This window comes from Myotis yumanensis, unplaced genomic scaffold (assembly GCF_028538775.1).
Source record: "Myotis yumanensis isolate MYYU_CA2020_CCGP unplaced genomic scaffold, mMyoYum1.0.hap1 SCAF_20, whole genome shotgun sequence".
In the NCBI taxonomy this organism is placed as follows: domain Eukaryota; kingdom Metazoa; phylum Chordata; class Mammalia; order Chiroptera; family Vespertilionidae; genus Myotis; species Myotis yumanensis.
In genome coordinates, this window is record NW_027223771.1 from 16864649 (window position 1) to 16890568 (window position 25920).

Below are 25920 nucleotides of genomic sequence, written 5' to 3' on the forward strand. Positions count from 1 at the left end.
CTGAAATAAATTAAAACATTTTTAAATTTCTTCATTGATTAAGGTATTACATGTGTGTCCTCATCCCGCCATTGCCCTCCCAGACACCCCTACTCCCTGTTGTCTGTGTCCATTGGTTAGGCTTATATGCATGCATACAAGTCCTTTGGTTGATCTCTCCTCCTTACCCCCACCCTCTCCTACCTTCCCTTTGAGGTTTGACAGTCTGATCAATGCTTCTCTATCTCTGGATCTGAATGCAATTTATAATCAACTAGTAGCCCAGTGCACAAAATTTTGTGCACTTGAGGGGGGGTTCCCTCAGCTATTAAACATTTATTGGCACAACACTGACCACATTGGTGGTGGTGGTGTTATCAGAATGTGTTATATTATGCAGATGAAAATCTATTTAAGCAGATTTGATGTAGATATTTTCAAAGATGGAAGAATTGTCCCTGTCAACTATTTTAGTTGATTCATATCTTCACTAATTGTCATCATTGCAAAGTTTTCAGTCCCCATATGGATTGCTGGATATAATAGGTCATGCGCTGTCCCTGTCCTTTGTAGCCTTTGTTACCTTAAGGACTCTAGTTTTCCATTTATATGTTTAAGTACCAACCTACCGGCTTAAAAATGTAAGCTTTTAACACTGCTCTCTCTGTTCTGTATCCTTCCGATGAAAAGTGGAGTTGGGTTGCAGCACAGGAGAGAAATTCAGAAGGGGAATATTGAAGTAATGACTGCAGTAGGAGAAGAGGGAACCTATTTCCCTGGCCACAGGCGCTGGCGCCCTGGACCACAGGGCTGGCAGCTTCTCTGGGTGGCTGCAGCCTGGGACCTTAGACGGGTGGCTTGTCCATCTCCTGGGCTGCGGCCAGCCGCAGGCGATGGCACCTGGACCAAAGGTGGGTGGCTTCTTCCTCTGGCGGCTTCTTCTTCTGTGCTTCCAGGCGGGGAGCAGTCAGTTATGTGTATATGTGTGCATGCAAACATAGGCGTGTACATGTGTGTATGTGGAAATCTGCTGGGCAAGTCAAAACCATAGAAGAGTTGCCACCTATCTCTTGAATATTCCCAAGATATCCCCCACTTTTTTATTCTATCACTACTGGAGAGTCATTATTTGCAGCCAGCCAGCCAGTGACTCTCTCAGTGTCTATTTCTGACTTCTTCATTCCCTGTCTGTCTTCCAACCCCTAATCATATTTCCACCTGGATGCATCATTTTTACTCCCAAAATGCTGTATAGAGAAGGAGTCAGGATTCTGTCTTCCCATGAATAGTACTCAGTAGGTCGACGCTCAACCACTGTGCAACACCACCAGGGCCCAGCAGCATATTTTGAAGACAAGGGCATAGGTAGGACCATGTTGACTGTGTTGGCTGAAATATCTCCAAATATCTTGACGTCAGGGCAGCCATTACCCTGAGTAAACCAGTAAGGCAAAAGTGAGAAGAAGGAATTAAAATTGAGATCACTTTTTTTTTAATGTCTTTTCTTTTTTAAAAAAAATATATTTTATTGATTTTTTACAGAGAGGAAGGGAGAGAGATAGAGAGTTAGAAACATCAATGAGAGAGAAACATCGATCAGCTGCCTCCTGCACACCCCCCACTGGGGATGTGCCTGCAACCCAGGTACATGCCCTTAACCGGAATCGAACCTGGGACCCTTCAGTCTGCAGGTCGACGCTCTATCCACTGAGCCAAACTGGTTTTGGCGAGATCACTTTTAAAATAAAAATTGCTGAGGTCCCTGCTGCCACCATAGTGAGGACAGGGTGATAGCATGTTCTGGCCGGCAGGCAGGGGACATAGCCTCCAAGGCCCCTCAGAGCTGTCCCTGGTGCAGGCAGTCTGCCAAGAGGAGAGGGACAAGTGCCAGGGAGGAAACACAGACAAGCCCTTGATTGTTGTCACAGTTTGTGCTCTCGTCACCCTTGGACACACACATACACACACAGCTCTAGACTCCTGACCCCTTGCTCAGGCCCGAGAGAAGCACAGCCCGTTCAGTTGCATCTGGTCCTCTTGGTTAGCTCAGTCCTGTGATGCTCACCAGGGTGGCTGCCTCAGGAAAGTCCCTAGAGCTGTGCCCCGTGACAGGCAAGGCTTCTCTGACTTTGGATTTCTACAACCAGGTCACTCGGGAGGCTGCATGGGGCTAGAAAGATAACCCTCGAGTTGGGAGTCAGTCACCCCCAAGTTCAAGCCTCACTGTGACTTCTAACTGGCTATGTTGCCTTGGGCCAGTGAGCCACTCCGTGAGGAGCTGAAGCCCAAACCAAGAGTGCCTTAGGATGTGACCTGTGAGATGCATTTTGGAACCACACTCATCCACTAGTTGAGGGCAAGCACAGGTGGGCGATAAATACACCTGTTTGGCAAAAACCAATGAGAGATTTGTAAGGGAATCAATGGGCTGCCTACCTACATGTATATATACATGTGTGTGTATGTGTGCATATGCAAACATGTAAACATATTCCCTCCTCTTCCTCTGGTTGGTTGATAAACATTTGGCTGGATGCTTCCTTCCCAAGATTTGTCTGACATTTTCTGATTTTCTCACTTTGCTGTTCTCCCCAGGGAGAGCCCCTGTGTTGCCACAGGTGACCCCACCCTCTCTGCAGGCAGACCTCAGCCCTGAGCTGTCACTTGGATATTTCCCACCCCCAGATCACACAGTTCCCAGGCCAGGGTAGAGGTGGGGCCCTGGAACTCAGCGTGATATGGTTTGGAATGACCCCTCAGCAACAGGAGCCCATGGTACTGCCCAGGGGCCCCCAACACCTGGGCTTGGTTGGCTACGTGAGTGAGACATTACAGTTGGAAGCAGCTGAGGGAGTGATGGACAGGACATGGGAACGAGAGCGGGAGACCCAACAAGGGCCTGGATGACAGCGACAGAGGTGATGAGAGGAGGAGCACAGAGGCTTTGGTGGGGGAGGATGGTGAATAGTTTGCTGAGCATTTTGTGTTGGAGGTGTCCTGGGACATCCAAGCTGGAAACAGATCTGGAGGTTCCCAGGAGAGGCTGGGGCTAGAGGTGTTTGAAGCATTCTGGGAAGATTGCAATGAAAGCTCTGGATGTGTGTGAGATTAACTGGGTCTGGAGGCAGGGGTGGGGGGTCATAGAGAATTAGGTGCACCCTGAAGTGACCCATGAAGAAGCTAGACCACAAAAAAAATGGTGTATCTAGTGTTGAGGCTGGGGGAGGGAGGTTCAAAAAGGAAGGTCACTGGGGTGAATGCCTAGAGGTGCCATGGGGCTGAGGATTTGCAGGAGGCAGACAGACCAGTTGATAAGCCCTTGCCAAGACCCAAGGAAAGGGTGTTGGGGGGACCTGTGACGAGAACAGTCAGCTAAAATGGGCAGGCAGATTGCATACCCATTCTCACATTCAGGGGAGCGATCACCTGTGGGAAGTGAAGAGAGGAGTGGTCCAGCCTGCACCATAGGCTTTTGGCTTCTGTGATTGACAGCTGGTGTGAGTGGATAAGGAGGGAGCCCAGAGAAGCCAGGGAGAGTGGAGGAATCCTGCAGGGAGGGCAGGGGGTCTAAAGGGAGCTGACCTCAGACCTGAAGCTCAATAGCAGTCAGTGCCAGGGGACCAGGTGTGTCAGCCCTGCAGAGGGGGAGGGGGCTGCCTCCATGGTGGAACACGGGAGAGAGCACACAGGAAGCTTTAAATGAGTGTTTGAGGGAGGAATTAAGCAGTGACAGAGAAAATGGCAAGTGTGAGCGCTGAAGACCTGTCCCAGAGGAGAGAGAATCATGGGACAGAGGCTGAGAGCTCCAAGAGGTGACAGGCCAGTGTCAGATTCTGCAAAAGTCAAAGGTGCAGGGGAGGAAGCCTGCAGGTGCTACTGCTCACTTTGGCTCAAAGCATTGGGGAGGGCAGCTCAGCTGAGTGGGCAGCTCCCACAGCTGCAGGACCTCAGGAAAGAATGGGGAAGGAAGTGACAGGAGGCAACTTACAGGAGAGGTTTGGTGAGGAAGGAAGGGGACATACAGGTGGCAGCTGGACCGAACACCATTAGATTAGGTCAGGAGGGGATCTCTACCTGCCTTCCTCCCTGCCTCCTTCTCCTGACACTTCCTGGTTGAATGGCCTTGGAAAAATCCAATGGATCACTTTACACTGACCTCCTATTGTGATATAAATCTCCTATAAAAATGAGATTCAACTAATAGGAGTGTAAAATAAACGCTGTTGCATGGTAAACAGGAAACCTTGCTTTCCCAAGCTCTCACCTCCTGGCAAAGGGAGCTGGTGGATTCCAGGGGCCGGGGAGACTGGGGGGATGAGCAGGGACCCCGGAGACCCAACGCCCCAACAGTGCTGCCAGTGATGAGCGGTGAGGAAAACTATGACTCAATTCTACAACATCTCATTTTATTACAAACCCGTCCTTGAGTTCCAGAATCAATGGCTACTTAATACAAAATTCAAAGCACTCAGAAAATGGACCATGTTAACATTTCTTCCTCAGTACTTTAGCTCAAATGGAGAAAATCCTTATAGAACCCAAATCACCAGGTTTAGTACATCCCACAATGAGCACCTTTAGTACGCAAGAGGAAAAAAAATGTGTCAGGAACCCGGCCAAATAGACACAGCAGCAGGTGAGACTCCCAATGCAAACACATGACTCCCTATAGAACATTCATAGAGTGTCCGCACAACAAAGGTACACAGAGATCAGACGCCCGATAAACATGAATGACTCCCTTTGGAATATAATCATGGAGTGTCCTCAAGATTGGTATACAGAGGTCAGACTCCTGATAAAATGAATGACTCCCTATGGGATGTAAACATAGGGTGGTCCAAAAAATGTGCACACAGTGAAAAGAAATAATAAAATCAACACCTGAAGGACAAGAATGACTGCCTTTTGAACGTAAATATAGGGTGCCCCCCCTCCAATGTACACACAGGTAAGAATCCGGAGAAAAAAATTATTCCCAATGGAACAGAAAGTAGAATTCCAAAAAAATGTGCATACACTTTAACAGCTGATAACTCACTGAATTGTCACCCTTTTTGAAGTTTAACTGATTGGAAAAAATGGGTGAAGCCAAACTAAGATTTGAATGAAGAAAATTTCTCCACTAGGCTTTTTATGGGGATACATAAAAGATAAAGTTGACAATAGACAACAGATAATGGTTGAGGAATACAGGGCAGCTAAGTTAAGAGATATGTACAAGCAACAAACAGAAGGAAAGAATCTTATTGTTTGTGCCTCCATCCCTTGCCTTAGTTCTGGTCCAGGCGCTGCTGCCGAGGAAGCATTGGAATGGCAAACACCAAGAATCACTGCGTTCTGTTTGTTCACATGTTCTGTCAACAGTAGCCCCGATGCCTAGACTGTGGCCCTTTCTGTGCCAGACACCTCATCCTTTATGTGTCCCCAAAAGAAAGTCCAGAGGATACATCTTTGATCAAAGTTCAGTCTGGCTTCACCCATTACGTCAAATCTGTTAACACTGAAATGGAGTGAAAATTGAGTTATCAGCTGTTGAAGTGTGTTTACATTTGGGGGGACACCCTGTAGTATATATATTTAGGGGACACCTCAAAGCACATATGTTTCACAAGTGTGAACACATGTAATATATTACATTTGGTTCCTACCCTTGGAAGTCACTCAGAAATAATAAATCAAAGTGCCATCCTCAATGGGGGACACTGGGGCACTGCAGCCACTTTCCAAATCAGGCTGCACCTGCCTCTCGCACATGTTCCCCTCTGCACACTGTGGACACTTGCTGGGAGGGGGCGGGCAAGGCTTTTCACTGCCCCATCACCCAGGCGGGCAGACCCAGTGTTGATAGAAAAGTGGCCCCAGGAGCCAGCTGGAAAGAAGCAAAGCCTGAGGCCACCTGCCTGGACGACCGCCCTGGCCTGAAGGATGTGGAAACCAGGCCTGGCTTGGCAAAGCTCTAGGTTAACAGTGAGCCTGACTCCAGGGTCTGCCCAGGGCCTCCAGGTCTTTGTGGTTTGGCTGGTCTGGGCTTCTCCTGGGACCACCAGGCTTCTGGGAGAGGGAGTCAAGTTTCTGGATCAGGATGGCCCAGCCTTGAGAGAATGCATGCATGTGTGTATTTGCTCACCTGCGCATGCACACGCACATGCATATGCGCACACATGCTTTAATGGAGGTGAAGTAGCTAACATATGTCCTGAGGGGCATGCTCACATGGTGTCTGCCTCTGGAAAGGCGGTTTGTCATTGCCTTGTGAGCATCCCCAGGCCAAAGTGGATTTGTTGAAAAGATACCAGTGACTGGAGGTAGAGACAGGAGCTTCACATATGGGGTGTGACCCTTAGGGCTGGAACAGTGTTGTCACTAATAGAACAAATGGAAGCAGCACGGGAACCCTTTCCTCCTTCTAAAGCCACTCCAGGTATCGCAGGCAGACAGGAGAGGAGGCCGTTGTCTTCAAAAGGCATGTTGGTAGTTTGAAGGCTCCAGATCTGCTTTGGGGTCAGGAGGAGAGGGCCACTATGGGTCCTCTGGCCTTTCAGTACGGGTCATTGGTGGTCTTTATGATTTTTCTTTTTTATGGTTTAGGTATTTGTTTTTTCGTTTGGTTTTTCTTTGTGGGTTTTTAATAAACGAGGGAGGTTATTTGGTGGAGGAACTGGTAAAAGGAAGGGAATCTCCAGTATATGGAAAAAGAAGAACCTAAGTTGAAGGGGGTGGGATGTTCAAGGACGATGAGGACTGAAAGCGTTTCAACACAGCCGGGCGGGACGCTGGACACTTGTCTTTGTTCTTCCCTTTGTTCTTTTTGCGCCAAGTGGCTAAATGGTTATCCCCAGATCACCAGGAGAAGAAGAAAAGAAGACAACAACACAAAACAGCAAATAAATGAATTGAAGAACAACAAGTGACTCAACATTGGCTAAATGTACTTGGGAAATCAGAATCCTGTCCAGCCCAGGAGAGATGGAAACAATCCCCATGGCACAACCAGAATCAGGACTTGGTGAATGATTGAGGCTCTGACTCCATTTAATTAATTCAGTGGCAACCTTGTGCCAATGCTTTACTTAGCAAGTGAGGAGAAGTCTATATTGCTCTAGGAGATGATGCGTTAGATCATTTTTCAATTTCAATGTGTTAAATTATGAAATACAGATGTTTATTAATTTAGGACTTGGCTTTTGTCACTCATTCTTTTTTGAAAATATGTTTTTATTGATTTCAGAGAGAGGAAGGGAGAGGGAGAAAGAAATACAAAGATCAATGATGTTTCTATCATTGATCAGCTGCAACCTGCATGTCCTGTCCTGGGAATTGAGCCCACAGCCCAGGCACGTGCCCTCACCAAAACCAAACTGTTACCTCCCAGGTCATGGAATGATGCTCAACCAACTGAGTTACACCAGCTGGGCTTACTCATCCATTTTTATGACAGGCTTCCTGACACCTTGGCTCACACACCCTAACTCCTGCTCCTGTTCAAAGCCTTTGGAACACTTAATGGTATGTTTCTGAAGTAAAATGGGCTATCTCAACTACTCACTAATATTTTTTTTTGGAAATCCTCACTGGAGGGTATTTTTCACATTGACTTTTAGAGAGAATGTGGAAGGGGGAGAGTAGATGGAGATAGAGAGAGAAACATCCATGTGAGAGTTACACATCCACTGGTTGAATCCCCACTGAGGACCGGGATCAAATCTGCAACCGAGGCACATGCCCTTGACCAGGAATCAAACCCAGGCCCCTTCATTATGTGGGTTGGCACTCTACCCACTGATCCAAATCCGGCCAGGGATAACTAATAATTCTTTTTAAAAATATATTTTATTGACTCTTTACAGAGAGGAAGGGAGAGGGATAGAGAGTTAGAAACATCCATGAGAGAGAAACATCGATCAGCTGCCTCCTGCACACTCTCCACTGCGTATGTGCCCACAACCAAGGTACATGCTCTTGACCGGGATCGAACCCAGGACCCTTGAGTCCGCAGGCTGACGCTCTATCCGCTGAGCCAAACCGGTCAGGGCACTAATAATTCTTATACATGTAACATAACCTCTTATAGAAGGATACCTTTGAAAATAATGGAAGTACCTACCTCTGCCAAAATGGCTAGGGCTCTATCCACTTTTTGATGACAAAACACTCTCAACATCAAGAATGATTCCTGTTCAGCCCTGGTTTTGCTCTGTGGAAAAGAGCATAGGCCTGCGGACTAAAAGGTCCCAGGTTTGATTTAGGTCGAGGGCACATGCCTGGGTTGCAGGCTCCAACAGAGTAGAGGGCATGCAGGAGCAGCCAATCAATAATTCTTTCTCATTATTGATGTTTCTATCTCTGTCCCTTTCCCTTCCTCTCTGAAATCAATAAAAATATATATTCAAAAAGAATTATTCCTGTTTAGATCAATATGCATCCTCTACTCTAAACCTCCCCTTCATGACCTTTAAATTATAGTCTGACAATTGGTCTAACGTTCTGAGCATGTCACGTGCATGATCATAACTGATTCACCAGATTTCTGATTGAGGATTCAAGTTCATACATAGAAGAACCTCCGTTACTTCTTTCCCCCATCGCCACCTGCTGACCACAGCTCACACCACAGGATGAGGACCCACTACTCAATGCTGGGGCCACTGGCTGGTTCAGCATCTTCAGAGACCTAAGCAGCTTGAAGTGCAGGCAGTGCTCACAGGGGTTAAAGTTCAGGCACCATCATCTGTCAGACCCAGGTTGGGATTCCAGCTCCAACACTTATTCTCTGGGCCAGGGCTTCACCCTGTCAATCCTCCCTTTCCCAGCTCTGAAAAGGGGATAGGAATCATGCCTACCTCACGTGCAGTTAGGACTAAAGGTGGTAGATAAAGCGGGTCAAATCCCTAAAGTGGACTGAGCCCAGGAAGCACCATTGCACGGCTGCCATTACTATTATTTACCACTCACCTGCTCATTCATGCATCCAAATGACAGTTTGGATCTGTCAAGCATTTTTTTTCTCTGAAAGGTTTGCTAACTCAATTAGGCTAATTATATTCATTAAGGGAATTTATACAATAATAGAAGTTGAGGTAATAAATGTCACAACATTTAAGGATCCAGTATGAAAACATCAGGCTAAAGAACCCCTCTAGATAAAACAAATGTTAATAAGCTTCATTATCATTTACCTGCATGTGAGCATTTGACCGAATTCACCTGCTGTAAAGACTGGGAATGCACGGATTAGTCCCCAAACAGTGGGCATGTGTGTGCACACTTCATTTTTGCATCTCCAGTGACAGACGAAAAGTTGAAGTGGTGAATGCCACCCAGAAAGTCTTGTGCACACGTCACACTCAGAAGGAGGCTTGTCACCCTCCCTAGATCTTGTCAGGTACTGTAATGCCAGCCGCTGCAAGCATATGAGTCTCAGGCTTGGCCCAGTCTTCAGAAGGCTCTAGTGTCTGCGTTAACTTTATGGAGATCTGCACTGTACATCCCAGGACCTACCAACTATATGTGATGGGCAAGGCTCCTCATGCTAGCAGAACTACATTGTTCTGGGACAAAAGTGTCCAACATTGACAAGGGTTTGTATTTTATATTTGGTTGTTCACATACCTAAGGGAAGGCACACCCCCTTCCGGCTCCTACACTCATGTGCACACCCAGCACACCATCTCCTTGGTGCTGCCCTGCCCATGGAGGAGACCTGAGATCCTCCCCTTTATTTCCCACTTACAGCTCAGTCACCCCTCTTACATTTTGGAGGTGGCGCGCTGGGGGCATCTTGCTCTTCCACCCAGTATGAGCATGATGGGGTGGCCTCCAGGGGCCCAGGAGGGCTGTCTTGGGTTCGCTTCGTTGGATCTCCAGAACCGTTGTTTTTGGGTTTGAAGAATTTGATGAAGGATCTGGCTCGAGTCCACCACTTTTTCCTACAAGAAGTAGAGGTTTAGGACATTACCAACCCTCACTGTCCCTCCAGATGGGCAAGTGGCTGTTCATTTGGGGTTCAGACGGATGGTGCTCTTCTCCAGAACCACCATGTTCATATGTGGGTCTCAGGAGGTGGAACACTAATGGCAGTGAATTCACACAGACCCAGGGACGGTAGAAGCGTTCATTGTGGCAGAAACCCACACTAGCCTCTTGGGAAATGGAACTTCAAATACAACAATCAGGTTTATCACTGGCCCTGATCAGAGTGCGTACAGGATTACAACCAATCGATGTGTCTCTCCAACTGATGTTTCTCTCCCCCGCCTCCTTCCTTTCTACTCTCTCTAAATATCAATGAAAAAATGTCCTCAAGTGAGGTTAAGAAAATAAAAAGAAATAAATGAAAACAGTGAATTTAAAGGGTAAGTAAAACATTGCAGCTAACTGAAATGGGGGCATTTGAATAGAATAAGAACTACATGTGGGTTCTAATCCTGGCTCTGCCACAGACCAGCACAGTGCTTTCACAAATTGCTTAATTCCCTCATAGATGTCTCATTTCCCTGTCAACAGAAGGGTTAGGCAGAAGGTAGAAGATTCTGTGGTTTTGAGATTTCAACAGAGAGGTCTTACAGGATTCATGGTGATATGACCTCTAGGCTGGGCTGGGACAGGACAATCTGAAGGCCCAGCTCATGGGGCTCAGACCCGCACCAGAGGAAGCCCTGCTGTATGGAGCAGACCAGCAGACTTGGGGACAAAGACGGCCCGCCACTGGGGCTGATAAACTGCAAGAAGGGAACGTGTTTGTGAACCACCCTGGGGTCCAGAGACTCCAGAGGAATGTAGGGAAGACCTAGAGGTCCCTGTAATTGAAGACCCTGGGTGCTAGGCAGGTGTCTGGCCCATGATTCCTTCCCAAAACAGAAACATGGTTTTCTAGGCCCTGAAACCTGGAGACACAAACTGAGAGTCCTGCTTTAGTGGCTTTAAACCACAGACTCTCTGCCCCTTAAACAGGCTCATGACCAGATGGTCTTCGCCATCCCTCCTAGGATAACCCTGAGTATGGAGGGCAGGACCAAAAGAAACTCTAAATTCTTTCAGTGCTGGGATAAACATGCACACAGGGGACCGGCCATAGAGAGGAAGATGGGGGCCCCACAAACTGGCCACTGCTGTACATGGCTACAGCTTTCCCCACTCATGAAAGAGCAAGCTTTCTGTTCTGTGCTGAAGTTATTGCCATTAAATCAAACTCACTTCTGTGGAACAGGACCCCAAGACTCAGAGGAACCCACAACTGTTTCCTCTTGCTCTTCTATGATTGTCGGTAAGAAATTTACATTTTCCCTGTAAATAGACGAGAAAGAAAAACAATCTGGTTTTTAAAATAAAACATGTAAATCGACTCATCTGCCCAGCGTGGGACCAGGCCCAGAAGGGCCGGCATTTTCCTAGGATTCAGACAACACGGTGTTCATGGCCTTACTGATTTCTGACTCGGGAATATGGGGATGGAAGCACGTGACATGGGTCCGGGAACCCTAACACGTCGAGGAGACCTGCTGAAGCAATGAGGATCAGGCTGAATGTCATCTCAGGAGAGCAAGCCCTGAACCATGTGAAACTCAGGTTCGGAAATCCGTGGGCCTTGACAGCTCAGACCCCGGTTTCCTTGCTGGAAAATGAGTCCTCAGGATCAAGGCAGCTGCTCAGACTCTGTCGGTCATGAAGCTGCTGAGGTCCCACTAATACGAGGAAATTTCCACCAGTTCATCATGAAGTAAGCACCCCGTTAGAAGTGATGGCTTTCAAAGTGCTGAACACCTGACCACCGAACCTGCTCTGCTCCCAGCGTCCTTGGCACTGTGTTGTTCTCTTCCCACAGCCATGCTGCTTGGCTTTATGCTAGATTGCTTTCCTGCCTGGCTCTGACCAACCCTGCACCCCTGGGTGCACAAACTCACAGAAGGCAGGACCTACAACCCTCCCAGGACTGGGGAAGACTCCGCTCAGAAAAGGCTCAGCAAGCCTGCCAACTCCATAGCCTCCTGCAGACACCGGATAATGCAAAACCATTATCAGATACCCCCTGGATACCAGGCCCTGACTCTTCTAGTTGGTACCTGCCTAAACTCTGCTGGTAATTTTGACCTCCTGTGTCACAGAGAGTCAACTCAGACCACAGTCATTTCTACCCCAAAACTACAGTGTGGCTTTCCATGTAAACCATCCTGGGTAGGTGGCTAACCACCTGTAGATGCGCAGATGAATCTGAGAGGACAATAAAGCAGCACCGTGACCCCGGGGACTTGGACAGTGCCCCGCGTGGTCACTGGGACCATGTCCCTCTGTCCCACACAGCCAGCCATTCCTGATCACAAAGAAGGACAGTTCAGCAGCATAGCACCGAGGGGGGAAGACTACCCTGGACCCACCAGAGGCATCTCGGGTTACATGACTTCCAACCACAATGTTTCCAACACCAAGGCTCTTCCTCCTGCCCTCCTTTCTGGCAGCTTCCTGGGCCCTGTAGACCAGCTTCCCATCAACACTTACTTCCCAGCGGATCCAACTCATTAGCCTGGTGTGGATGCCTTCTACAGCTGAGCACTGCCTGATGCAGCCTTCCCTCCTGCCACTGCCTGCACCTTCCCTGCACCCAGACTACCCATGCTCCATCTCATGTCCCCCCACTGGCTAGACCTATCCCCATCTGGGTCAGCAGCAGAACCCCAACTCTCACCACCAGGCCTCCTTCTCGGCCTCTATGAAGCTCCTCAACATCTGTCTGCTGTGCACACAGCTCTGCTCACTTCCTATCACTCCAACTACTTCCTGGCCACCCGGTAACTGGTTCTGTGCACCTCACAGGGCCTTCCCAAAGCCAGGAATGTGTCTTGTCCACAGAGGAAGGAAAACCATGGTGCAGCAACAACCCTCTGCCCAGCTCATTAAGGGAAAACACATAGAAAGGCCTCCGCCTGCAATCTGAATCTCTTCCCTGGGCACCACTCTTTACTGCCATCATATTTTTTAAACTGAACTGAATTCCAAAGGCAGATTAAGAACCATCTGGTAGTGGGCAGTATCTTTCAAAAGCCAACCATCCCTACTTGCAGAACTCTAGGACAATTCCAGGGAAAATGAGAGGAGGATGCAATGGGAACGTGGTGTGTCCCCTTCCCTTGGGACACCAGTGCACCAGGGGGCTCTCTGCCCAGCATCTTGAGGCCTAGGCGTGGACTAGAAAGAAGGACCCCTTTGTTGACAGGTCAGCCCACACCCCTTACATGCGCCGAGTCTTGTCTTTCACATTCTCTTTTAGAAGCTTTCTGTTCCTCCTGGCCAATGTCTGAATCTTCCTCTTGAGCTTAACTTTTTCTTCTTGGAAGTTCTCCTTCTCATGAGAGAGCACCTACAACACAGGTCAACAATGTCTCACATACCATGCGCCCCTGTGATTCCACTGAGGGGAGTCTGTTCCCAAAAGAAGAAAAAGGCCACATGCTCAAAGGTGGTCATTTCGGTATGATCTACGACAATGGGAATGACCAACACAATCAATGACATGTGGATGGCCAAGTGTCCCGTCCAATCAGGGAACAACAGCCCTCCTGTGGCCACCGAGCACTGAAAACGCAGCCGGTCTGAGCTGCAATGTGCTGCAACTGCAAAATAGACAAATTCTGAGGCCTTAATCACAATCTTGAAAAACAATGTAGAACATCTTGTTAATAAGCTGCCCCACTGGTGAGGTTCAGTTGGTTGAGCGTCCTCCCAGCACCAAGAGGTCTCTGGTGCGATTCTTGGTCAAGGACCATGACCAGTTGTGGCATTGATCCCCAGTAGGGAGCCTGCAGGAGGCAGCCCATCAAGGATTTTCTCTCTTCATGGATGATTCCATCACTCTCTCCCTCTCCCTTCCTCTCACTGATATCCATAAAATGAAATAAAACATATTTAGAAATGTATTCTTGTTTCACAGACATAAAAACACACAGGAGCAGGGGTTGGATATGAATATGTATGACTGAAGTTGGACTGCTCCTGCTCTAGAATATCATCCCTGTTGCTGTAGCAGAAAAGTCTCAACTTTTGGCATCAGACAAACTGGGTTGCAACCCACAACTTAAGAGCAATGAGAATGGGAACCCCAGCTCACAAAATCATTGGGAGAATTAAATGAGAGGACATGGGTGAGCAAAGAGCAAAGTGCTCAGCCGAGGGTTCGGAAATGAAACAATACTTGGCTGTTTCCATGCACCGCCCCGACCTTTCAAAAACAAAGCTCAGGTGTAAGGTGTTTTCTAACTCAATCGCACCAGTCATGGGGTTTGTCCCCTTCAAATGCCTCTGGCTTCCTCTCGGCCTCTGTGTGACATTCACACACGGTCTTTGAGCAAAGAAGCCAATGAGGACCCATTGCGAACTGGCTGAGCCAAGGCTCTCGCTCAGGGCACACGCAGGGGGTCCTGAGCCCATCAGCCCAGGCCTCACCTCACACTGGCTGCTCAGCTTCTTCAGCGAGACTTCCATGCTCTGCAGGTTCTCCTCTGCCCCTTCGTACTGGGCCTGCCAGAGCATCACTTCCTGCTGCAGGACCTCTGGGGAGCTTTGCATCACTTTGCTCTGGGTGTGCAGCTCCTTCGGCTCTGCAATCATCAGCTGGTTCCAGAAGTTGACTCTGGGGGTGGAGAGCCACAGGGCCAAGGGCTGAGGAGCACTCCCAGCCTCCGACCCAGAACCTCTCTGGGCCTCCGTTTTTCCCGTGTGTAAATGAGGGTGGAACAAACTTAGTGGATTTCAAACTGTGTCCATTGGGGTTCTAGAAGGCTAGCGCAGCTGCCCACTGTGGGCTGGGGGAGACAGGACAGGCAGGCTCGGACACCACTTCAACAGAGCACCCTATGAGAATCCTTCCCATGGAAGGCTTTGGCAGACCTGCTGACTTGGAACAAAGGGTTCTTTGACTGAAATACTTTTGAAATACATGGAATCAGAACATTTTTGCTGTAAATTTATATGTCTTTGTCCTTCTCTTCTCCCCAATTCCAAGCCCTTTCTTATTTCCTCTCCTGAGACAAATAACATATGAGATTGGAGAGTATTATGTAAATCCATAGAAATCATCATCATCGTCATCTTAACTGCCCGATTGAGTATCAGGGGGCAGATTTATACCAGAAAGCTCAGATGACCAGAAGCTCATGGACTCAATTTGAACACAGATCTGCCCTGTTTGGTGCAAATCATCTGTATTTTTCCATTTAAATTAATTAGTTCAACCATGTTTAAAAATTTTTAAGTGTCACGTCAACATTCAGGTATCTATCTTCTCAGATGGTGGGGAGAAAGCATAAACAAAAGGTGCTGGCAGGTATGACTCAGTAGTTACAGCATCACCCATGTACAGAAGGGTCATGGGTTCAAGTCTCATTCAAGGGAACAGACCTGGGTTGCCGGTTTGCTCCCCCTTGTAGCTTGAGTGTGTGCTATAGATATCCAATAGATGTGATGGTCTCACATGGATGTTTCTCTCTCTCTCCCCTTCTCCTTCCCTCCCTTTCACTCTCTGTAAAAGTCAATGGAAAAATTATCATGTTGTAAGGATTTTTAAAAAAAGATTATAAAAAGAATGACCTGGCAGCCCGGGCCTGCCTCTCCGCAGGCAGCCCTCAGAGGGTGTGTATTCTCCATGAGGGTCTGATCTAACACTGACAATCCTTCCCCCACCTGCTGGACCTGCCTGGCCACTGGGGGCACCTGAGTTTATAACCCCCAATACATGTTAGAACAAGGCTGTGGGAAGGAAGGCTTCATATGGACATGCCTCTGGGTTGAGACAAGACCTGGAATTGATTCCTGACAGGCTCGCTACCTAGGAGCATGAACTTGAACTTGAATCTCTCTGAGCTTCTTCCCTCATCTGTGGTTTTTTGTTTTGTTTTGTTTTGTTTTGTTTTAAGAGATAACTGTAGTGCAATCAATTCTCATGATTCTCGGTATAAAGTTCTATCAAGCCACTGCGAACACTCAGTTAATGGATACTGGAACTGTACTCACCAGTTCGTGTGAGTCTTTGGCCACATTTTTGTCAACCGACCAAGTCATCAAGACACCTCCTGTAATATACTCACAGCCAAGTGCACCATACCCTGGATCAAAAGGAACCTCACTTGCTGCCCCTCTTATTCCCCATAAGGCCCAGTGCAGCCTTGAACTTGGGGACACTAGATAGCACTTTAGCAATCCATTTGGGGGGCATTTCAAACAATGACATCACCACCAAAAAGCACGAAAATAGAACTCCATGGCACTCAATGGACCATAAAAGGGTCACTGGTTTGCAGTGTGAGAGTTGAAAAAGGCAGGAGCCAAAGGTCTTGTTCAACCTCATCTGCAAATGTGCCCATCAGGCGACTCCTGTCTCTTGCAATCTGGACAGTTCCATGAAAGGCCATGGTTATAATTTGTTGGTTTAAGTACTTTTCAGTGAGGAGGTGAGTTCACCAGTAGACAATGCGTGAATGCCAAAGACCAAGTGTCTCTCCCTCACGGGATGGCTGGTATTAGAGGATGGAGGAGTCCACGCCCAATACAATCATCACCATCATCAAGTTGAGAGGGGAGGTCATGCACATCTAGACAATGCAGCATCCCAGTGTTGCTATCCTCCATCCCAGCCACTATCTGGCTTGCCTTTCCTTTGTGACCAACCAGCTGTGACTATGACAGGGTTGGTAAAAATATATCATTTCCAGGAGACTCGCTTGAGCTTAGCTCAGTGGGTGCTGAGTGAGTTGTTCTGAATGTAACCTGGAAGATGTCACTGCAGGGGGCGAAGGCGGTTACCTCTCCTCCTTTGTCAGCCTCTCCTCCTGGGCAGCCTGCTTCAGAGCCTCTCTTTGGGTGCTCACGAGGTCCCTCAGCTCCTGTAGTGCTGCCTCATGTTGGAGCTGGTCCTGCTCCCTGAAGAGGGAAACAAACCCGCTAGGCACCCACACACAGGAGAATGTACAGCCTCTGTGAGAGGCTTCTCTCTGCAGAGCTTAGGGCTGTGGTAATGGGCAGGAGTCTCCTCAAGCCCCAGAGCCAAGTGTCTCTCTTCCCACCCAACACGTCTGCAGGGTCCCTTCCCGTCCCTGTCTCAGCAACCTCTCTCCATGAGCCCGCTGGGAACACCAACACTGTTTTCTGAACTTCACACCCTTCTCACAGAAACCAGCACATATTCAGGGAATTCCACCCACATGACAGCTGACCTCCCACCACACCAGGGCCTGGTGAGCACTCTGCCCAGATCCAGAACAGCCTCCCTATGCTGAGTCAGGCAGCGTGGGGACCAGAGGCCTGCCCATTGGGGACCAAGCAGCTGCCAGGGTCCATTGGCACATAGCCACATGCACATCCACTCAGCCTGTTCCTCCAGGCACCTCCAGTCCAGCCCTTACCTTCCCCTCAGTTCCCCCTCATCTCCCCCTCAGTTCAGCACTTTTATTTTCTTCCTGTCTCAGTGTTTATAGGGTCATGGATTAAGTACATTCCAACCATTGGTGACCACCCTACTGCAGGGCAGAAAGAGCGAGTCTCAATCCCCACTGAGTCAACGGGATGAGGCTTGATACCCAGGAATCATGTGCTGGGGAATGAAGGACTGAGGGTCCCACTCAGGCGTCAAGTGAAATGAACACAGACCCACCAGCCTGTGCTGCAGGCACCTCCACCTTCCAACCATGTAGCCCTGCTGCAGACAGACCAAGGGCTCCAGCTCTCTGTGCACCAGCAAACACTACCTAATAACACAGGAGGTCTATCTAGCAAGGAGCTACCAGTAGAATGACAATGAAACACTCCTTCAGAGCCAGTGAGATGCCACTTGCACAAACCTTCCCCATGTGAGCAGACATTAAGAATATCATGGAAATATCCAAGATGGCGGCATAGGTAAACACTGGAGTTTGCTGCCTCACACAACCACTTCAAAAATACAACTAAAAGACGGAACGGACATCACCCAGAACCACAGGAAGGCTGGCTGAGTGGAAATTCTACAACTAGAGGAAAGAGAAAAGCATACTGAGACTCAGAGGAGGTGCGGAAGTAAAATACTAAGGTAAAGAGGTGCACGTTGGGCGGGCTGGCAGCTGAGGGAACACTTGTCTTTTTCAATCGAGAGGGAGTCTCAGGCTCTGAGCTCCAGTTCCTAGGGAGTCTCTGGGGACCCAGACTCATACGGGAGAAGTGGGACTGTCTGGCATTGGTCAGAACTCGAGGGCAGCTTTCTCTCGGAGGTACTTGCAGCAATTGCTGGGACACTGAGAAGCGGGGCCTCTGAAGGCAGGACTGAGAGCAGCCATAACTATTCGCACAGCCCACCCTGTTGATCCCCTGGGACCTGCCCCGCCCAAGCCTTGCACAGAGGCATTTGCTGGATAGCCTCAGGCAGAGGCTAGATTAGCACCTCCCTAGAGCTTCAGGACAGAAGTCCTCCCACGGCAGGCACAGCTGATTCTCACAGCCAATTGGCCTGGAGGCCAATCCCTCCCAGTGTTACCTACAACAATCAAGGCTTAACTACAACAAGACAGTGCACAAAGACTACAAGGGGGTGCACCAAGAGTGTCCTCCTCAAGTAATTGGGGAGGCTGAACCACTGGGCCAGGGGTGGGCAAACTTTTTGACTGGAGGGCCACAATGGGTTCTTAAACTGGACCAGAGGGCTGGAACAAAAGCATGGATGGAGAGTTCGTGTGAACTAATATAAATTCAATGTAAATATCATTACATAAAAGGGTATGGTCTTTTTTTTTAGTTTTATTCCTTTCAAACGGGCCATATCCAGCCCACAGGCCATAGTTTGCCCATGGCTGCACTGGGCCCTAGAGGACACTTAGCACAGGAAACCACTTTATCAACATAAGGAAGCATAAAAAATGCGGAGACAAAGAAACAGGACACAAATGACAGAAATGGAGGAAAGCAAACTGCTGGATATAGAGTTCAAAACCACACTTTTAAGGTTTTTCAAGAACTGTCTAGAAGCCGCTGATAAATTTAGCAAGACCCTCGAAAAGACTGGTGAGAACGCCTATAAATGTAGTGAGATCCTCAAGAAATCGAGCGAGACCCTCGATGTTGTGATAAAGGACCAACTAGAAATTAAGCATACACTGACTGAAATAAAGAATATTGTACAGACTCCCAACAGCAGACCACAGGATTGCAAGAATCAAGTCAAAGATTTGAAATACGAAGAAGTAAAAAACACCCAACTGGAAAAGCAAAATGAAAAAAGAATCCAAAAATAAGAAGGTGGTGTAAGGAGCCTCTGGGACAACTTCAAGCATACCAACATCCGAATTATCGGGGTGCCAGAAGAAGAGAGAGAGCAAGATATTGAAAACCTATTTGAAGAAATCATGACAGAAAACTTCCCCTAACTGGTGAAAGAAATAGTCTTCCAAGTCCAGGAAGCACAGAGAACCCTAAACAAAAGGAATCCAAAAAGGACCACACCAAGACACATCATAATTAAAATGCCAAGAGCAAAAGACAAAGAGAGACTCTTAAAAGCAGCAAGAGAAAAAAGTCATTTACCTACAAGGGAGTACCCATACAACTGTCAGCTGATTTCTCAACAGAAACTTTGCAGGCCAGAAGGGAGTGGCAAGAAATATTCAAAGTCATGAATGCCAAGAACCTACAGCCAAGATTACTTTATCCAGCAAAGCTATCATTCAGAATTGAAAATCAGATAAAGAGCTTCACAGATAAGAAAAAGCTAAAGGAGTTCATCACCACCAAACCAGTATTATATGAAATGCTGAAAGGTATCCTTTAAGAAGAGGAAGAAGAAGAAAAAGGTAAACATACAAATTATGAACAACAAATACACATATATCGACAAGTGAATCTAAAAATCAAGTGAATAAATCACCTGTTGAACAGAATGAACGGGTGATTATAATAGAATCAGGGGCATAGAAAGGGAATGGACTGACTATTCTTGGGGGGGGAAGGTGTGGGGGATGCGGGAAGAAACTGGACAAAAATTGCACATCTATGAATGAGGACAGTGGGTGGGGAGTGAGGGTGGAGGGTGATGTGGGTACTAGGTGGAGGGGAGTTATGGGGGGGGGAGGAGGAAGAAATGCAATAATCTGAACAATAAAGATTTAATAATAAAAAAAGAGGGGAAAAAGAATATAATGACACTGTTATAACCACATCATAAGGCCTGAAGGCAACTGGTGAGGGGTGGGCACCACACGAGTCTCCCCTCATTAGTCAGCTAGGAGCATTCCCACCATCGCTAGCACCACACGCCCCACAGAAGCTCACTAAGCATCACGGGAGTTTGGGATGGGTGCAGGAGGAGGCAGAGAGGGGGATGCCAAAAAGCAGAAGATGCTCATTCTGTCTGGAAGGAACAGAGTCTGGTAGGAGCAGACGTCTTGGCACCCCCCAGAGGGTGGAGCACTTGGAGGATAAAGGGTGTGGAAAGCCCTGTGGAGTCTACAGGAAGCACTGGGTTAGTGAATAAATGAATGTCATGGCTCCCACACTCACGGCAGCAGCAGGCACCCTCAGCAGGCTCTGCTGGCTCAATGCCTTCCCAGACCCTGTGATAGAAACTCCCTGCAGCTCAGCTGCTTACACTACTGAAGACCCCACGTTTGCTCAGTGTCTTTTAGGAGGATTCAAAGGAAATGCTGTGAGCAGGGGTGTCTCACAAGCATAGGAAGTGGACAACAGCTCTCTCCTGTGCTGCCCCAAGTGTGGGAGAGCCTCTCTTTAGCCACATCTCTCCCCCTCTCTCCTCACTTGGTATCCTGTGCACATCAGACCTCCCACAAGCTCTGTATGCCACTGCACCTGCCCCAGGCCCCGGAGCAATCTGGGATCTGCTGGAGCAGGAGCTCTGCGACGTTGGTGTTGGTTGACTGCACGCACACAAAGCCCTGATCTGGCAGAAGCTCAAAGTTGAGATTTGTGCATGTCAATGGACATCAATTTCACCTTAAAAAAAGGAGTATGGAGGTGGAGAGTCAGAGGTAAAGATGACATGAGATGGGCACAGTATCGAAGTACTGATGTCGTGGATGAGTACCTGGGAATCACACTATACAATTCTGCACATTCCCATATATTCAAAAGTTTCCAAATTTAAAAGTTAAAAAAACACACACAGAAGCCCAGACTTTGAGACTTTGAAAGAGAAGAGGCCTGGAAGCTGGTGAGGCACATCCCTGTACATCGGAAGCTGTGGTGAGCGCCCCCTCCTTGTTCTTGGTTGGGAGAGAAGAGGAAGAGGGGGCAGGAACCCCAGGGGAGCACTGACCCCAATGCTGACACATCGTTTCCCTGAGCCAGGATCAGGTGGGCACACCATCCTCCCCTGGGGGACCCCCCTGCCCCTCAGCCTCCAGCTGCACCCACCCCACATCGCATAGGGGGGAGTTCCATTCACTTCTCTTCCCTGTGAAGCAGCAGATCCAGAGGAACTATGAGGGACCAGAGCAAAGGGGGACAGGAGCCTGGAGAGCTCGCTAGTCACCCTGACAGTTGACAGCACCCACCTACGCCTGAACGCCTTGCTTTCCATTTCTAGGGAACGATGCAGCAGGGTCTTGTAGCGGCTGTGTTCATCCAGAAGGGCCTGGTACTGTACTTTATTGATGGTCTCCATCTTCTGGGTCTTTTCTTTTTCTTTGTGGAGTAGCATCTCCCACTTTTCTTTCTGCAGATCGAAAGACCCAGCCCCTGTGAAAGTCTCTTTCACAGAGTTAAACCTCTTACCTCATAGAACACTTTAACAGGCTTTTTCTCAAGGATGAATCTTCCTGCCCACTTCTTGGGGAGGTGCAACAGCCACTGCCAAGGCTGGCAGAGGGGGAAGCCTCGTCCCTGGGTAAAATCAATGAGCCGCTGCCCCAGTGCTGGGATGCCTTCCCTGGGACTTGTGGTAGTGCCAGGCAAATCCACCCTGGAGGTTTGCCAGGGTTCTCAGGGTGACCTTGGACAATGGAGCAGGATCATTCTTTGTCCTGCGGGGCTGTCCTGGGGGCTGCAGGACATGGAGCAGCATCCCTGGCCTCCAGGCACCAAAGCCAGAAGCACCACCCGTCTCCTCCCCCAAGTCCTGGCAATAAAAAACAAGATGGCCAGTGTTCCTGGGCAGAGATACCTGTCCTCATCCTGCTGCTGTGCTGAGGATTGCTTCTCTGAGCTGCAGCTGAGCGAGGAAACTGGTCACCCAGGAATCACTTATCAATGACCAGGACAGGGCTCTGATCCTGTAAACTCCCCATTGTAGGCAGGGGCACCAGGGGAGGCACAAGCTCTGGGGGTGCCTACCTGAATGGCTCTGTCCACCTTCAGGGTGTCAACTTCATTGAGCAGCTGCTCTAGGGCTTTAACGAGCTCCTCAGTGAGGGTCTCCCACTCCTGGCTGCTGTTCTTCTCCTTCAGGAGTTCCATCTCCAACTGTTCCTTCTGCAGAGACAAAGACCCAGCCATGAAGCGGCCCATCCGTGGTCCTATACACATGTGCGTGGCTTCCGTGACTGCTTCCCTCTCAGGCCCGCCCTGTGCTTTCTAACAGGGCGCTGCTTTCCTTTCAGTAAACACTATGTGCTCAGACCATTTACCTTCGCTAACTCATATGATCCTCAAAACACCTACAGGGGGCACATCATTAACTCCATTTCACAGATAAAGATGAAGGCAATGGGGCACAGACACGTCCATAGTGTCCACTCACTCTGCTGCACCGACATGTCTTGCTGCCTCGGACTCTGTTCCATGAGGACTCGTGTCCCGCTACCATAACTGGTGCTGCCCTGCATTCTGCATTTCTCCCAGTTTCACATCCACACCAACACCTGGGTGCACCACCTAACCACCTGCTTGCACGTATGTTCTGTACACCACCCACCGATACCTGCTTCTGGAGCTGCTGGTTCTCCTCCTGAAGCTCCGTGCACCTCAGGCTGCTGTCCTGCCGGGCCACGGAGGCACCCCGCATCTCCTGGACCACGCCCTGGAGGGTCTGGTTTTCTAGGATACGGTTGGAGGCTAAAGAGTAAAGTTGAGTCAGAGCCCACATTGCATGGCCTGGGCTTCCACTCTCTGCCCCCGGCCCCAAGACAACCACCACCCTGGGCCGTAGATTGGAGGGACCTGGGAGGTTTGGCTGGGTCCCCTCAATTTTTCACAGGCTTCTGTTGCTGTAGGCACCTGAGTGTTCCTCAGGCCATTATGGCCCCTCTGCTGGCTCAGCTGGGGCCTGGTAAGGAAGCAACCCAGAGCTTAAAAAGAAAGAATGTGATGGTGGAGAGGCCAATGCAAAACCTCAACATGGTACAACTGCTGGAACCGCTATTTACCAAGTTCTAACCTGGCCATCAAGTCATGGATTTCAGAGAGTAACAGAGATGGCAAAGATATGGAGTTTTCTGGGCCAGCTCTCAGAGTGATGGGGGTCTGGGTGGCTCAGCTCAGGGTGTGGGTGCTGTGATAATTGACCAGTATGTCTGCAGGTGGTACAGGCTCTGAGGCAAGTATGCCCAGTACTTACCATCCCTGGTCAGGGCCTTCAGATGGCGATTTCATTTTGTACTTTTACAATAGCATTGAAAAAATAATTAGACAGTACATCTAAATGGCTTGAAAAAGTCTAAGCGAGATCAAAACATAAGGTAAGGACAGAAGAATGCAGATTTCCTCCTTTGCTTTTACACAGCTTGAACACAGAACAGAAAGGGGAGCACAGACCTGGGAAGAACAGGAGTTCTCAGCCCCTTTCTGCCACACACAGGTACGTGATTTTAGGTAAATGAATGTGTGAGGGGTCAGGGTGCTCCCTCACCTGTCCCTCCAGGGCCACATCCTCAAACCCGGGACCCTACTGACACTGCTCTGCTCCATTGACTGCACCCCATCTGCTTCCTATTCACCCCCTCGGGGATGGAAGGACCTAGAGTGGACGCCGGCTTTCACCCCAGCACATGAAGGTGGATGTGATCAGCTCCCACCAAGGAGAGCAGCACAGACCCAAGAAGCCAGAACAGACTGAAGACCCCAAGCAGCAGTCAACTCAGCAGTGGTGCAGATGAACCTTCGTGGCCCAACTCCAGCTCAGCGGACCCCACAGACAAACACACATGCTGTCAACACATGGAAGCACGCCAAGGGCTTCATCCTTACAAGGCTACCAATGACACTAACAGCGGAATACTCCACTAAGTCACAACCTGTGCTCATTCAATGGCACCGTTTCAGCATTCGCTTTAAAAATAACAGTTTTATGAATCGGGATGAGCCCAGTCAGTGTGGATTAGCGATAGAGTGCCAACCTATGAACCATGAGGTAATGGTTCGATTTCAAGTCAGGGTATATGCCCAGTTTGTATGCTCCATGCCTTGCATGGGGCAGGCAGGAGGCAGCCAATCAATAATTCTCTTTCATCTTTGATATTTCTCTCTCTCTCTCCTTCTGCCTTCCTCTCTGAAATCTATAAAAATTCATGTTATGAAGATTGGGGTGAAATAAATGTACAACACTGGGTTCACAATTTTAACTATTTTTCAGTGTATAGTTTTGTGCCATTAGATGCATCTCCACTGTCCTGCAACTCACCCAGCCCACCTCCTGACTCACTCAGTGCCTCACCCTGTGGCTTTGTGCTCCTGGGAAATGATTGTGAAGAATCGCCAAGTGCTGCATTGGAGCTGATGACCAGCCTCATTTCTTCTCCCCTAAAGGCCAGCCCCTCAGAGGCTCTTATGTTGACACAGCATTTTATGGGGAAAAAACAATGGTTGTCTATTGCGTACTGTGTTCACATACACAACAAGAAGCAGATCAAAGGGGGTCTTTTAATTCAACAAGGGTGTTGAGGACAGCCATCTTTATTGGTGCCCTGGTGGCCAGGCAGGGTGTAAGGCTTCACTGTCTCCTCTCAGGAGGTACACATAGCAATCCTATGAGGCAGCTTCATTACCCCATTTTGCAGATAAGAAAACTGAGGTTCAAAAGAGGTCACCTGGCTAACAGTTGGAGGAGCCAGAACTTGAAGCCAGGCCTTTCTGACTCAAGATGCCACCACACCATCCTCGCAAAAGTACATTCACACTTTGTTTATGAATGTCAGTTGTACTAGAGTTACTCCCCACTGGTAAGGCTCCTGCTAGTTAAGTAGCTGAAGTGTGAACACCAAGAAGTAGTCAAGGGCACTGACCTCAAAGGGTTCACAAACTACACAGAGGGCCTGAATCAGGGAGACTGCCCAACCCACCAACCTCCCTGGTCTCTAAGAGAAACATGAGGTCTGAGAGATCCCTGCCAGCCGGCCCCACTCCTGCCTTCCACCAGGGGGCAGTGGTCCTCCCCATGTACCTGAGCACTTGGCAGTGGCCCTCCCCAGGAACCTGAAGTCCTAGAACAGGGATCCCCATTTGGCCCACACTTGGTCCCAGGAGTGCCGAGATAACAAACCCCAGAAAAAAAAAAAACTGGCTTCTCACACAGATTCACAGTTCAATGAACGGATTTTAGGTTTGGAACTGATGGGAACCCTTGAAGAGAAGGAATATCCAGGTTCTTTCAACAGTCTCTCCATGATGCTTAGGAATGTTGATCAATATTGGAAAAGCAGCACCTTTCCCCCGCCCCAACACACCCAAGGCCCTCCTGAGCTCTGCAGAGATCTAAGCACACGTTCACCTGCAACCTCAGGTGCACATGTGATGTTCTTCAGCACAGGAATTGGCTACTTGTTTGCTTGGTGCACTGCCTGCGCCCAGACCACTTTCCCCTGGCCAACCCCACACCTCCTCTGGGGCTGTGAGGGGGCAAACACAAGAGGGATGGGAAGAGGCCTGGCTTCCCTGAGAAGCCAACATGTAGCAACCCCTGCCCAGGGGGGACAGAGTACAGACTGCACCCATCTGCCCAATTATGAAATGAATGGAGGAAATCATGCCCAGGGTCAGGTATAC

General features: G+C 48.8%; 2 protein-coding genes across 2 annotated transcripts in view; both read right to left on the bottom strand.

The window, feature by feature from the left end:
• LOC138998300 (zinc finger protein 551-like) overlaps nucleotides 1-25920 on the bottom strand; it is a 294368-nt gene that overhangs the window by 20343 nt on the left and 248105 nt on the right. The gene's annotated exons all lie outside the window — the stretch shown is intronic.
• LOC138998613 (protein Daple-like) overlaps nucleotides 13205-25920 on the bottom strand; it is a 53293-nt gene continuing 40577 nt past the window's right edge. The window contains exons 5-10 of the mRNA XM_070400746.1: nucleotides 22862-22995; nucleotides 22276-22413; nucleotides 21498-21658; nucleotides 16771-16887; nucleotides 14416-14602; nucleotides 13205-13333 (exon numbers count right to left, since the gene is read on the bottom strand). Coding sequence (XP_070256847.1) covers nucleotides 13205-13333; nucleotides 14416-14602; nucleotides 16771-16887; nucleotides 21498-21658; nucleotides 22276-22413; nucleotides 22862-22995 — 866 coding nt within the window. The remainder of the gene's footprint in view (nucleotides 13334-14415; nucleotides 14603-16770; nucleotides 16888-21497; nucleotides 21659-22275; nucleotides 22414-22861; nucleotides 22996-25920) is intronic.